The sequence below is a fragment of the Chinchilla lanigera genome, unplaced genomic scaffold, assembly GCF_000276665.1.
Source record: "Chinchilla lanigera isolate Chin_1 unplaced genomic scaffold, ChiLan1.0 scaffold00078, whole genome shotgun sequence".
Taxonomy (NCBI): Eukaryota; Metazoa; Chordata; class Mammalia; order Rodentia; family Chinchillidae; genus Chinchilla; species Chinchilla lanigera.
In genome coordinates this window covers 8404704-8420234 of record NW_004955479.1, presented here as the reverse complement: position 1 = coordinate 8420234, position 15531 = coordinate 8404704, and the positions used below count along the sequence as shown (strand labels likewise).

The following is a 15531-nucleotide window of genomic DNA, read 5'->3' as shown; positions in this document are numbered from 1 at the left end:
ATTTATATATTTATACTGTTGATCTGACAATTTTGGAAAGTAGAGGTAATACAGACCCCTGTATATAAACTTACTTATTTTTAAGATGGAAGAAAGTTTTATTTATAAAATCATGGTTTTTTTTTCCTGCCTAAAACTTACACTTCTAAAAGCTCAGGTTCTGAAGTAATAATGAAGTGGAAAGTGAACATCATTCCTGTAAATCAGCTGACAGAAATTTTGCTAAATTTTGTTGATATCCCTCCAGGACTGCTTTTCTGTTTATGTTAGTTTTATTCATACACCAAAATACACATTAAACTTAATGTATTTCTGTGTCTATTAATGTAAATGGGACTGTATTCTATGGCCTGTTTTTGTTGCTTAACAGTTACCGATATCTTCTGTTGTCAGTACCTGTAGATCTAGCTCATGCTTTCTGAGAATTGTGAGAGATTCTGCTCTGTGGATATTTCATAGTTTTAATCTGGTCCCCATCAACAGACTTTTAAGTTGTTTGAAATGCCTCTTAATTGTACACACTGCTGGAGAGTGCTGCAGTGAAAATTTTTGTATAGCAGTCATTGTGCACTTGTTCAGTTACTTGCTGAGGCAGTAGGTTTTGAGTTTTGTTCCCTTAATTGTCCAGAGAGCTGCTCCAGATTATCTGTTTTGAAATGGTTTATTGGGTGTGGTGAGGCCATATTGCTTTAGCATTTTTATTAAATATACTGACTGGTACCTCTTTAAGAGGAATAAAAAGGCAAACATAATAAAGTATGTGTACTACACGATATTGAAATAAAGTCTTTGTATTTAAAACTAATACCTAGTCTTAAGTATAACTTTTAATTGATAATTATTTTAGTTTCTCCCTCTGTTGTTTTGTCTTGCCTATGAAAGATGATGGTGAATTTTATACATATAAATATATGTAAATGTGATTGTTATTTACATAATTGTAGTAAGCCACTGTTTTACTTTAATAGTAAATGACTTAAATAACTTTTTTGTGGGGTTTGGGATGGGTATTTGTCTTCCATGTAGTTTATATCCTGGAACCTGGAGATCCTCCTTTGTTACAGCAACCACTACAGACATCCAAATCTGGTATTCAACAAATAATTGAGTGCTTTCGATCAGGTATGAATGTTTTAGGATGTATTTTTCAGTCTTCACATAGTATTGAAAAATAATCTAGAAGTCTTTAGACATAACTAAAAAAAATTAAAATGTGTACATTGTTTTTCTGTATAGAATACTTTTAATTGTCCTAATTTTAGACAGTAAATATATATTGATTTGGTGTGGAAATTCTTTTTCAACACTGTGTACTGTATAGTTTTAAATGAATTTGTTTAGTAAAAAAATATATTGTGTGGTACATCTGCTGGTTACCTTTTGTTGTGTTCTGTATAAGCTTGCAAAAGCTAGTAAATTATTCTGGATCTTTAAACACTTTGGCATAGTAGATTATTTCCTCAGATGTCAGAGATGTCACTTTAGATCAGTTACTTTATCATCATTGTTTAGGTAGCTCATTTTCTGCTAAACTTCAATATCTTTAATAGAGCAAAGGATAGAAAAAAGACACAGTTGAACCTTAATAACTTCAGGTACATTTGTTTGGCTTTTATTTCTAGTGGCTTAAGAATTGATAAATACATTCAGTTGTAACCTAATACTTTAGGCATTATTCAATATATATAAATGATTGAGAATTGTTGGAACTCTTGTGTTATCAGTAAGATCCTAGATTGCTGTGACTCCTATGATCCCCTTGTCCATCTGTTAAGAATTAGGCTTCTCGGCCCAGGGCTGTAGCTAAGTGGCACAGCGCCTGCCCAGCAAGCATGAGGTCCTGAGTTCAATTCCTGGTACCAGAAAAAAAAAAAAAAATACAGAAAGAATTAGGCTTCCCTGACATTGCAGACTATTCTGACAAATGTGAATAAGCAAATAAGAGAACTAAAGGATACCTAATAGATGCTTAAAGAATTAGAATATTGTCATTATTTTAAAACATACTAACTTAATGAAAAATTTGTGTTTCAAAGGGAAATATGATTTATATGTAACTGGTTTATGTTGATGAGAAATGTTTTGAGGTACTTATTTTCACATTATGGAGGAAAGCATATTTGTTTAATTTAGGATTCTAATAGGTTGTCCCTTAATCTAGTTTAAAAAGGAATTTTTTGGTTGACTCTCAAAGACCTCTATTTCTCAGACTTATCGGTAGTCTTCATGACATTTACTTTCTGTTTATTGTATTTAATTTAGTATGTATTTTTGTATACCATGTGCCTGTCCTTATGTTAAATGGTCTTATGCCCCACTTTGGTGCATTTTTTGTGTCTGCTTTTTACTGTTGATAATTGTTCTTGGTTAACAGAAAAAAATTCATAAGTCAATTATGGTAAATACAATTAAAATAAAATTTTAGTGATGGTATTTTTTTCTGGCATAACAAAAATGGTTATCTTCTGTTTCAAGTACTTTTAAAATAGAGGTAAAAGTTCTTTTTATTATTTATGAAAATGAACATAATAACTTTTTCCATTTAGTAGTACTACTTGGCCCTAGGTTTCTTTTTTAAGTTCATAATTTGGAATTAATGAAGTTATTTTATGCTCTCAGTTTATTACAGTTATTTGATTAAGAATTTAAAGTTAATTCATAAACTGCTTTACCTTGTAAAAATACCTTTTCAACTAAGTGTTGAAATTGTGATTAAAATTCGTGTTTCTTTAAAACTGTAAGACACATTTTTGTCCTTGTGAATATTTAATGATGAATACTTTTTTTATTGCATTGTGGTTGTTTGTGTTTTCTGACTTTACCATTTCTTTATAATGTAAGCTAAAGAACAGGGACTGAAATGGGTAATCTGAAACGATATAATTCCAAAGCCATTTATATTTAATTTGTAAAGTGTGTTTTTGTAAAATGTCCCCAGCCTTTTGAGGCGCATTCTTAAAATGCTGTAATTCTCTGAAGTATCAAATAAGAGGTTATTTGGATATATGCTGTATGGTACAGTGAAACTAATTTTCTATTTAAAAAAGAATTATTTTATTTCATTATTATGTTCATAAATAAGAATTTTGTTCCTCGTGATACTAATCTAGTAGCTCTTTAGTACAAATATAAGTCAAAGCAACTAAAACCTTCAGAGGATGGAATGGAAATTTGGGTCACATGACTTAGGGACTAAGATACCTTCTAATGCAGAGACTGACAGTTCCTCCCTGTTCCATTCTACTCCTGAGCATACCCTTAGTGAGTCATCTCTTTCTAGGCTCTTTCCATTTCAACTGGGTCATACACATTGTATTTAAAGAACAGTCCTGGTGATGCTATAAATCTTTTGACATATGTTTGAAGAAAGAACTCTGAAGCTTATGCTTCTATTCTTGTTACCTAATAGATGCTAAGTCAGATTGGATAGTAGTGCTATGTTAGGATATCTGTTTTTATCTTCAAGCTCAGACAGTTATCTTCAGCTACAGTATCATCTCTGTTTGAGTGTCTTACCTTCTTCCACGTATGTGGGGCTGTCCATGAACTGGTATTAATTCCTGCCTAAGCTGGAAGTTTGTAAAAGTTTCTGTGTGAGGAAGGAGGTTTTCTTCCTACACTTCTTTTGGGTGTGTGTGATAGTGGGGATTGGATTCAGGGCCTTTGCATTGAACTACGTCTCTATCCCCCATCTACCTTTTTATGTTAAATTTTGAGACAGGGTCTACCTAAGCTGTCAAGTTTTTCAGGCTGGGTTTGAACTTGAAATCTTCCTACCTCAGCCTCCCAGAATGCTGGGAGTAAAATGCGTGCTGCCAGGCCCAGAGAGCTGACTCAGTTTTAAGATCCACCAGTTCCATGTGTGCTGTATTGGCTACCTAAGCAGTTTTAACTCATTCTCTTTGCTTTATACTTTAGCTTTTGCTTTGGACTATTCTTCTGGCTTTAAATTATCAATTCTTCACCTCTGATATCTTTCTTTCTCTCTTTTTGATTTATAAATTAATTTAAATGTGTTTTCTTTTGGAATAAGTAATATGGGCCTTTGGGTTAAAAAAATAATAAAGTATGAAAGGATATAGAACAAAAATGTAAGTCTCTTCTGTCCCCCAGTTCTCCTTTGCTCAGCAGCTGTTCCTATGTAATTTATATGTCTTCTTCCAGGAACCTTTTATACATGTACAAATATACCTCTCATTTTCTTCCCAGTACAAATGGTAGATGACAGCATACTCTTGTGTACCTGTCTCACTGACAGTAGGTTTCGTTATTTTTGTACATCAATCCAGAGATACATATTTTTGAAAGGCTTCCTGTTTTGTATCTACACATTTTCTAGTCTGAAATCCCTGATGGTTAGCTGATTTGAAACCTACTGTTTGCTCTGAACTTCTGCCTTCTGGTTCTGCGTTGGTTGTGCCCTGTCCTTTGCAGAGTTTTGTCCTGGCTGTTAGTATTTCTAGGATCACATTTGTGATTTGATGTCTTCACATTTTTTCTTGCCTTTAACACTTACAGTTTATCTTTGTTCTTCTTTGACATCTCTCAACCAAAACAAAATTTTAAATAGATAAAAGGTGTGCTATCTTTAGATATTTACTAAGTATCTTTTAGTTTTTTATTAAATTGATTTGAGTTTAATATTCTTTTTAAATCTCTTAGTTGTCTGGTAGATGCAAATGGGCTGTGGAATACCTTAAGTTTAGAAACAGAAAAATTAGAAGAGGGAAGAAAGATAATTGTTTTTTGGTCCAGTATTCAAAACTGATCTTTGATATGAAGTTTGACATTTCAAAAAATTCTTAGAATGCATAATGTTGTAAAAAGAGATAATGTATAACACTATAGCAAAAATTACATGTAAATAGACTAGACTACTATGTACAAGTAACTTCATTGTTTTTGACTCATAGGGAGAAGTAAATTGTAACTTTTATAGAATGGTAGCAAAAAGTAAGAATTAAGTTTTGTGTGATGTTTGTTGCTGTAATCATGTTCCTAGTTTTGATCGTTTAACTTCTTATAAGTGTTTTTATTTTGTTTATTTACTTATTTTGTGCTTTAAGCAATCTTAATTAGTATGAGCTATGACTGAATGGTGATGTCTCAGTCCTGCCTCTAGATAAAAGCTTAATAATTTATGGGATATACCCTGGAGAGTGCCGTATTCTACAGTGGGAATTTTGTTTTGGGTTGTTACATACAAATTGTAGGAAATTTAAAATAGGGTTAATTTTTTTTTTTAGTTAAATAAGGAAAACTGTAGTGTTGTATAATTTATTGTGCTGACATCCATCTTAAGAGCATGTCCTCTGGGCCTACGTTCCTAAGGAAGCAGCTATTTATATCAGTCCATGAATTTCTAAGAGGCACAGACCGTACATCCTTAACTTTCATATTTCCAACGAGTAACATTGTACCTGGTATTTAATAGGTACTCAATAATTGTTTGTTAGATTTTTTTTTTTGTTAGATTAAACTAAAAGATTCTCCAAATAGTTACAGTCCTGAAGTAATTCTATTCTATTTTAAAATTTATAAGGGGCTGGGGACTTAGCTCAGCGGCAAAAGTGCCTGCCTGGCAAGCGCAAGGTCATGAGTTCGGTTCCCGGTACCGGAGAAAAGCCAAAAAAAAAAAAAAAAAAAAAAAAAAAAAAAAAAAAAAAAAAATTTATTATGGTATGTGGCAGTAGCACATCACTGAAAGCCTTATCCTTTTATTTTAAAGATCCCGACTGATAATCTGTCAGTAAGTGGTAACTAGTGACTTTGAGGATAATTTAAAAACCAGAGACAAAAGCAGAAACAAAACACTTAAGGCAAGAAAGAGAGAAATGTATGAAAAGGCATACTTTGGAAGAAAGCAGCATGCTTCACTGTTGCTGCTGTTAGATGGCCATGTCTGTTGTCTCAGGTGACCAGCAGTTTTAGCCCTTGACAGAGGCGTGGTTCGCTGTATGTAAATATTTGTAGGTGAGCAAAGCAATCAGAAAATGGTAGCTGATTTTGAACAAAAGCATTATGTCCCCATGGGAAAAGCATAGCATCTGAAATGGTAAGTGAAGTTAATTTAAGGAAAAACTTTTAATGTCTGTGGTTATGAAATGAGACACTTACTTTCTCATTTGTGAAATGTTTAAAAGTTAGAAAACATTTACTACCCCTTTTTTCGACTCCTCAGTCAACTTCAACTAGATTAAAAAAGAACAAAGTATTTTTGAAGATAGAGCTCTCCCAAAGGTTGTTTAACAAATGTCAATCAGGCATTTTCCTGAGCAGCAAAGGTACATTTTCTGTTTTCCTAGATCTTTTTGTTTAATGGGAAGAGAAATAATTGATTACAGGATAGTGGGAAGCTGGTGTAAATATATAAGGTGCAGTGGGAATATAGGTGAAGAGTTCATAGCAAGAAACAGAAGAGGTCAGAGAAGGCTTCCTGAAAGAATGACATCTAACCTAGGATCTGAACCTTCCTAGCAGTGAGCCAGACTAGTGAAGTAGAGGAAAATGTTATAGTTAGAGAGAAGAGCATAGGTGAAGGGCTGTAAAGTGAGAGGGGAGAGGACATTTGCATATCTGCCAATTTGAAAGAAATTTGATATACTTGGGTCAGTAGCTCTATGTGTGGCGGTAGTATTTGTGGTTGATAACTTAAGATCAGTTAGTCAAGTTAGGGGCAGATAACTTTTTTTAAATGTTCATTGGGAATAAATATACATCCCTTACTGAGTAAAACTATTTAACTGGGAATAATTAATAATATAAATTGATGATATTATAATTGAGAGAAGCTGGTGGACAAAATATATATGTTTTGATTTAGGGATTTTGTCTTATATTTTTACACCTGACCATCTTTGTATGTATAAGTTTATATTTATAGGCTGATTTTTTTATGCTTTTAATCTGCTACTGTGTACATTTAAATCTTTGGTTGAAATTTTTTTCTAGTAGTGGGGATTGAACCCAAGGATTTGTGCATGCTAGACAAACATTCTACCACTGAGCTACATCTCCAGTCCTTTTTAAAATTTGATTTATTTTATTTTGAGACAGAGTCTGACTAAGTTGCTCGTGCTAACCTTGAACTTGTGATCCTTCTGCCTCTGGCTTCTCTAGTAGCTGGGCTTACAGGTGTGTGACAACATGCCTCACTCAGTGGAATTTTTAAGTTAAACAGATTTCTGTATTTTCTTATCAATCTTTCTCTCTCTCTCTCCTTTCTTTGTAATCTTTTAAGGCAGAATTGAACCTCTAGTACAGACTTACCATGTATTTAAACTTAGAATCAATGTGGAAAAAATTTCTTTTTTTCTTCTCACTAGTAATCTACTCAGCTACACTTCTGGAGCACTTGTATGGTCAATTAGAGAGGCTTACCTGAAATACTTTTATCCTCAGTCGACCTATAGTTTGTCACTTATGAAGTTAACTGTGAAATAAATACATTAGCTGTCTATTGTTTAAATATGTTTTAATGTAAAATGGATTAGCAGAAGGTACAGGAATTTACTTTTATATAAAGAATATTACTCTGAATCGTTTTAAATTTATGTTTTAAGAGTAAAAACAAGAGGCAATAGGGGCTAGTGAAATAAACATACATTTGGATGTGGGCAGCAGTAGAAATTACTTCATTACATAGATAGATAGATAGATATCTTTTCTAGTGGAAACTCAGTTGCATAATTTAATTTTTCTTTCATAATTCTTCAAGAGAGTTTGGTTTGTTACAGGTGGTAAAGAAGAGTCCAAAGTTTATATAGCTCTTTAAGGTCATACAACTAAATAATAACAGATTTGGAAGGTCGAAAGACTTCATAATATTCTGATAACCTGGTAATCAGTCTTTTTTCCAATAGAATTTTGAGAACTGACTTATCTTTGAAATGATAATAAAATATACTCCAAAAGTTAAATGTAAATGTGTTATAAAAGATTGACTCAGAAACACTTAACTTTTCTAGACCCCAAAATATTAATTCTGCTTAGGGTAGTTTATACTCTTTTGTAGTCCCAGAGTTTAATAGGTAGAGTTGAATGGCAGAATACTGTGTGCCTAGATGGTCTTAAGGATAGTTTTCAGAGTACTTTGTCAATATTTAGTGACAAAATTAAGTCAGTATTGTTACCAGTTTCTTTTTTTCTTATTTGAGTAAAGACATAGTAAAGTTCTGAAGATAATTTTGTCAGTTTACCTTTGGCAAATACCCGCAAAACAGCAACAAAAGACATTATATTTTATACTTGGTTATTTTTATTTTGATGATTTGATTTTTCTTGCCATTTATTGTTTCTGTGCCTTTTGATCTTACGTCATAATATAATGCTTAGACTCCTAGATCAGTAGTATTTATTCTTCAACAAATTCTTCCTGAGTACTATTAGAGCTGAAACTTATAGTTAGAAATAAGATAGGCTTGGTCTGGGCTGCTTTGAGAGTTTATAATCTAGTGGAGAACACAGACATTGAACTACTAATTATACAGATACCTAGTTGGAATTGGGATAAGATTTCAGAGGGAGAAAGGCTTTTAATAAATTTATAGTGCTATCAAGAGACCTAATCAAAATTTGGAATTATTACTCAATACAGACAAAGATTCTCTATCATGCTAAATAGATACTCTGTTGGCCCAGAATCTGAAGTAACATAAAGGAATTTTAAAAGAAAAGTCACAGGCAATCTTGTGATACAGTTTTGACCTTCTAATAAATTGGGAAACTGTATTGAAAAACTGCTTGTTCATTTTCTGATTTAGAAAAGGGTGGGTAAGACCAGCCAAACAGTTTGGCAGGAAGTGATTCAAGAACGTTTTCCTGCTCAGCCATACCTATTGAGTCATAGTCTCTAGGCAAGGGTGACATACATCTTTATTCCCAAATTGTTGTAACGATCAGTCAAATGTCAGAACCACTGCATTGAGACATCCAAAGAGTTGGTTATTGAAGTAGGAAAAGGGAATCAGTTTTAGCTGTCTAGATTTCCAGTTTATAGTAAGATTTTGCTTAGAACTTAGTTTATAACCTAATTCTAAATACACTGTCATAGCATTGGCAATCCCTTTGTTTTAAAAGAGTAACTGTACTTTTGGATTGTTATCACTGGTTACCTAGTTTAAAAGTGCGTGGTAAGGGGCCAGGGATGTAACTCAGCAGCACAGCACCCATCTGGCAAGCATGAGGTCCTGAGTTTGATTCCTGGTACAGAAAAAAAAGTGCATGTTAGAGTTACCTTTTGTGTTGTTTTCCTTTCTTTCCATCCCAGGAACCAAACAGCTTAAGCATATTTTATTGAAAGATGTGGACACAATTTTTGAATGTAAATTATGCCGCAGTCTCTTCAGAGGATTACCAAATTTAATTACCCACAAGAAGTTCTATTGTCCACCAAGTCTTCAGATGGATGACAGTAAGTTTAATTTATATATTCAGTTACGCTTTTTATAGTTTTCTTACACAGCTGCAACTATAGATTTGCATTAAAATGGTATTGATCTCTAGTTGTAGATAACTTAGTTGATGGAGAATAAAATTAAATACTTAACTCAGTATTCAGTTTTTAAAACAGGTACTTTCATATCAGTATTTTCCACTTGGATTTCCCTAGATAACATTTAAGAGATTAGATATATGAGTATTATTTATTTGTATTAAAATATTGGATATTATTTTTGAATGTTTATATGGGCCATATAGTTTATATTCAGGATTTTGTAATTTATAACATTGATGCTTTTTTTTTTTTTTTTTTTTTTTGGTGCTGGGAATTGAACTTGGGACCTTGCACTTGCCAGGCAAGTGCTGTACCTCTGAGCTATATCCCCTGCCCCATATTGATGCTGTTTTCAAGGGAGCAATTTCTCTTAGTTCTCCTTTTTACATCTTAGATAGCTTGTTTCTAGATATGATTGGTCACTTAGTTAGGTTCCCATTAAGTGGATGAGAATGTCAGAAGTAAAGAGCAGAGTGAGTAAATTGGTTGATTTTATGGGAATGATTTTTTTTTTTTAGAGACCATTAGAAAATTTTTATTAAATTTTCTAGTGTTTTCTGATCTTGATTTGAATATCAGTTTTGTTCTCAGCAAAATTTATTACCGAAATTCAGTTTTCATCACACACTAACTTGAGGTCAGAAGTAGCTGTTCGTGATGAAGGTATTTAGCAGAGTCTTTGTGGATCCAAGTGTTTGTTATGTGTATTGTTCTTAATGTTGTGTTAAGTTAGCAATATGTATGATGGTATTATTTTCTTGCTTTAAATAACTAAATTATTTTAAAATGCTTTAATAGTAAATTACTTTTTATTCAGGGATTTAACTCTGTGGACTTACAAAATATAGAACTTGACATTCTGATACCATACATACATGAGTTAGGGAGCTCATGCATTTTTTCAACTTAAACTTTCTGGCATAGGGATGAAATGCAAACTCCAGGTATCAAAGTACTACCTTACTTATTATTATGAAATTGGCTTAAAGTATATTGTAGGTTGTAGAGAGATGAAAATTTCGTATTTGTCCATAAATTTTTTCTACTACTGTTTGATATTACTTTACTTCTTTTTATCATTGAGGTATAAATTATAGTCCATAGAAAATTATAGTTTTAAATTCAACCTTTTAATTAAAATATTAGTAGAAAGTTAATTTATTTCTTGGTAGTTATTCTTTAGTGAATTCTAGTTTAGCTAATACTAGTTTTTACCATAAAATATTTTAAAGTATTGGAGGGCTAGAGCAGGCCAGTTATTTCAGATTAAAATGTTGTTTTTTCCTTAACAGACCTTCCTGATGTAAATGATAAACAAAGCCAAGCCATAAATGATCTCCTAGAAGCCATATATCCAAGTGTGGACAAACGAGAATATATTATTAAGTTAGAACCCATAGAAACTAATCAAAATGCAGTATTTCAATATATTTCAAGAACTGATAATCCCGCCGAAGTCACAGAGTCAAGTGGTACTCCTGAGCAAACTGAAGTTCAAATACAGGAAACTACCACCGAACAGTCTAAAACAGTAACAGTTACAGACACAGAGGTGGAAACTGTAGAATCTCCTCCTGTTGAGATTGTTGCTGATGAAGTTGCACCAACATCCAATGAACAACCTCAGGAATCACAGCCTGACCCGGAAACTTCTGACAATTCTGATTTTGGTCACCAGTTGATATGTTGTCTTTGCAGAAAAGAATTCAATTCTAGACGAGGTGTTCGTCGTCACATTCGAAAAGTACACAAGAAAAAGATGGAAGAATTAAAAAAGTACATTGAAACACGAAAGAATCCAAACCAATCCTCTAAAGGGCGCAGTAAGAATGTTCTAGTTTCATTAAGTAGGAGTTGTCCAGTATGTTGTAAATCATTTGCTACAAAAGCGAATGTAAGGAGGCATTTTGATGAAGTTCATAGAGGACTAAGGAGGGATTCAATTACTCCTGATATAGCAACAAAGCCCGGGCAACCTTTGTTCCTGGATTCTGTTTCTCCTAAAAAATCTTTTAAGACTCGAAAACAAAAGTCGTCTTCAAAGGCTGAATACAATTTAACTGCATGCAAATGCCTCCTTTGCAAGAGGAAATATAGTTCACAAATAATGCTTAAAAGACATATGCAAATTGTTCACAAGATAACTCTTTCTGGAACAAACTCTAAAAGAGAGAAAGGCCCTAATAATACTGCCAACAGTTCAGAAATAAAAGTTAAAGTTGAACCAGCAGATTCTGTAGAATCTTCACCCCCTTCCATTACCCATTCTCCGCAGAATGAATTAAAGGGAACAAATCATTCAAATGAAAAAAAGAACACACCGGCAGCACAGAAAAATAAACTTAAACAAGACTCTGAAAGCCCTAAATCAACCAGTCCGTCGGCTGCAGGTGGCCAGCAAAAAACCAGGAAACCAAAACTTTCAGCCGGCTTTGACTTTAAGCAACTTTACTGTAAACTTTGTAAACGTCAGTTTACTTCTAAGCAGAACTTGACTAAACACATCGAGTTGCACACAGATGGAAATAACATTTATGTTAAATTCTACAAGTGTCCTCTTTGCACTTACGAAACTCGTCGGAAACGTGATGTGATACGACATATAACTGTGGTTCATAAAAAGTCATCTCGCTATCTTGGGAAAATAACAGCAAGTTTAGAGATCAGAGCTATAAAAAAGCCTATTGATTTTGTTCTAAATAAAGTGGCTAAAAGAGGCCCTTCAAGGGACGAAGCAAAACATAATGATTCAAAACATGACGGCACTTCCACTTCTCCTACTAAAAAGTATGAGGTAGCTGACGTCGGTATTGAAGTAAAAGTCACAAAAAACTTTTCTCTTCACAGATGCAATAAATGTGGAAAGGCATTTGCCAAAAAGACTTACCTTGAACATCATAAGAAAACTCATAAGGCAAATGCTTCCAATTCACCTGATGGAAACAAAACCAAAGGCCGAAGTACAAGATCTAAGGCTCTTGTCTGGTGAGGAACAGTTACAGAGTTTTGCTTTTTTCTCCCCATCGAACTAAAAAAAAAATCATTTGACCATAATTTATAGCTGGTTCCATTTTAACACATACTTGTTTCCATATATCTTATGGCAGTGGGAACTGCAAGAGTAATGTGCATATTGCATTTACCTCTTCAGTGACCTTTATTCCAGTGGTTTGGGAACAAAAGTTAGCTTCAGAATTTACCTACCACAGGACAAGGCAGTGTAGTTATAGGTAGATGACATATGGTCAGTGCTTTCCTTTTAATATTGTAAAATATATGCATTTATTTTGGCTTATGTTTACAATAGAAATCTTCTGTTTAACTAACTTCGCACAGGTTTAATTTGATTCAGTGACTTAGTCTACTAATACATTCATTGTAGGAAAGTTAAATATATTAGAAGGCATTTGTGAAGGCAGTAATTATAGGAAAAAATCTTTTGAGGCACTGTAATTATTGTAAAAATTAATCTGTGATGGCTGAATAAAGTGCTACACTCAGAAAAAAAAAAATCCCCAAATTGAATTTAGAATGATTAGCATTTACTTCTAACAGTGCTTCCAGGCAAAGGGGGAGAGTTGGTAAACAGAAGTTTGGATTTTTTTTTTCCTTCTCCTTGGGAGTGTGTGTTAGTGACTGCTTTTTAATTTTGATCTATTAAAAAAGTGATTATTTAGATCTAGATACTCATATTTTTCCCTTTCTATTTAATAAGCCATTTTGGTGATCACTTCAACATTGTTACTATTAGAGGTTTTTTTTTTTCTTTTTTGGTTGGTTGATTGTGCATTGCAAGAAAAGTAAAATCCCTTTTTGAAAGAAAAATCTTACTTTTTAAAGGTTTTGGAACAAATGTGGATTTTAAAAATGCATTGTAAAATAAGAAATAGGCTCCCAGTAAGTTTCTAAATATTTTTTAAGGTTTACCTTTAGCACCTGTTTCCTTGTTCTAAGACTTTTAATGTATTTAATGATTATTTAGTCTCAGATTCAGGTTCTAAATCAAAATAATTAGTTTGAGTAATGAATAGGTTAAATATTATTGTGGTTTGATTATCACACATTTTTTAATTTGTGTGAAAACTTTCAGATGAAACCAACCTTTAAAAGTTATTTATTCTTATATAATTTTGAGACCAAGTTGTAATGGGAAAGTCAAAAAGTATTCATTTATTCCATTTCTGAGATAACTTCAAGTGATATATGGAAAGGTTTGGAGTTCATTTTTGGAAGACTAAATTGGTTAGAACCACTGAACATCTTACATGGTACTGTGAGGGGAAAACAAAAACATTGTCATAAATTTTAAGCTGTAACTGCTGTTTTCTGACTACAGTAATAACCATCTAACTACCTATGTCTAAAGCAGTGCCTATTTCCCAGCGCTTTCAGGTAGCTCTGGCGTTACCTGTGTCCCAGTCTGTCATCCACCCACCTTGACCTTGTATATTTGGTCTACAAAAATGTTGCAAATATTATTTCCCAAATAATTTGTTGATTAAAGTGATCAACAACCTAAGGAAAATACCTGTTTTTAATTCTCAGAAATTACACTATATCTTAGTGATTTTAATTTTGTTTTGCTTTATTGAGAAAAATTTTCACCTGGATTGTACAGATACATGGTTTCCTAGTGAGTGTATATTAGGAACAAAAGACAAATTAATATCAACATATTATAGATATTTAGTCTACTAAATATTTGTAATCATTTTTATATCCATTTATTTCTAACTCATTCTCTAGCACTTAAATGTTTGAAAGTTTTATTCTAAAATATGTAACACAGGAAAGTTACTGCTCATTTTCATACGTGGGTCATTGTATTTTTAGTTTGTAAACATCTGAGGTTTTTATGGAAAATTAAACATTACTCTATTTTTCTTTAAATTTTATATAAAGCACTTTAATGATAGATGCAACCTTATTTTTCAGTTTCTTTTTCTTTTTTTTAAGACCACACTTTACTAATGTTAATATGAAGGCAGTAAATAGCTTACTGATATTTTATGGATGCAGACAATCCATGCACAACCATTTCTTATGATACTAGCTAATTCCCTTAAATATTGTTTTAAAAAGGAAGATGGGGTATAAACCCTGATTTTTTTCTCCCAGGAAAAAAATTTAAATGACCACTTTAGATATATTTGATTCCTACTGTAAAATTTAGAAAATAATGAATTCTTGTCCATTTTTGTAATCAAGATTTTAGGAAAACAGAAGTACATCTATATGAAATTTTGGGTAGGTTTTTGTGTATCAATATTTTGTACTTTTTAGGGAATATTTTATTTTTTAGTAATGTGTGTCAAATTATAATTGGTACAGCAGAAATTATACCATGTTTTTATATAGGTTCACACCTGTACTTAGAGGGGACCCTGTCCACCTATATACTTTTTGTATAAAATTTTAAAATGTTGAAGATCCACAAGGTCATAATAAAATGCTTCTATAGCCAGAAAACTATTTACCCTTCTCAGTGCTTTGCACTAAAATATACTGTGAAAGGAAATTAGAAAGACTGTAATTGTTGCTGGAAATGTTTATATTGAATGTACGTGCTCTTGTTGGGAAAAAAATGTACTATATGTGATGGAAATAAACCAGACTCGAAGTTACTTCAGCTAAATGTGCTTCAACAAAGGTGCATTGGTTGAAACTTAAAATGTTTTATCAAATTTCAACTTAGTGATCTTGAGCAGACTCTTGAATTATATTGATATTTTTATTTTTAAGAAATAGAATAATGATTTCTTTTTAATTTAAGAACATTACATTTAGGGACTAAATGTATAGGTGGTATTTCATTTATAAACCATCTTCATTATTGCACATTATTAAACCTGTATGTTTGACTTCTGCAAATTGTTATCTTTTATGTAATTCTTATACACGAGACATATTCTAAAGAGATTTTCCAGACTTAAGTACCAATAACTAGGGAAAAGATAGTAGGATTTGTAAAAAGCTTGAGATAGTTCTTTGCTGCACCCTCTCATGTCTAAGTCATCTCTTTCCACACTGCTTTA

At 32.5% G+C, this 15531-nt stretch overlaps 1 protein-coding gene across 1 annotated transcript in view; it reads left to right on the top strand.

Moving 5' to 3' along the window:
- Znf800 (zinc finger protein 800) overlaps positions 1–15531 on the top strand; it is a gene marked incomplete in the record, with an annotated part of 44784 nt that overhangs the window by 5062 nt on the left and 24191 nt on the right. The window contains 3 exon segments of the mRNA XM_005402353.2: positions 1027–1122; positions 9269–9412; positions 10789–12481. Coding sequence (XP_005402410.2) covers positions 1027–1122; positions 9269–9412; positions 10789–12481 — 1933 coding nt within the window.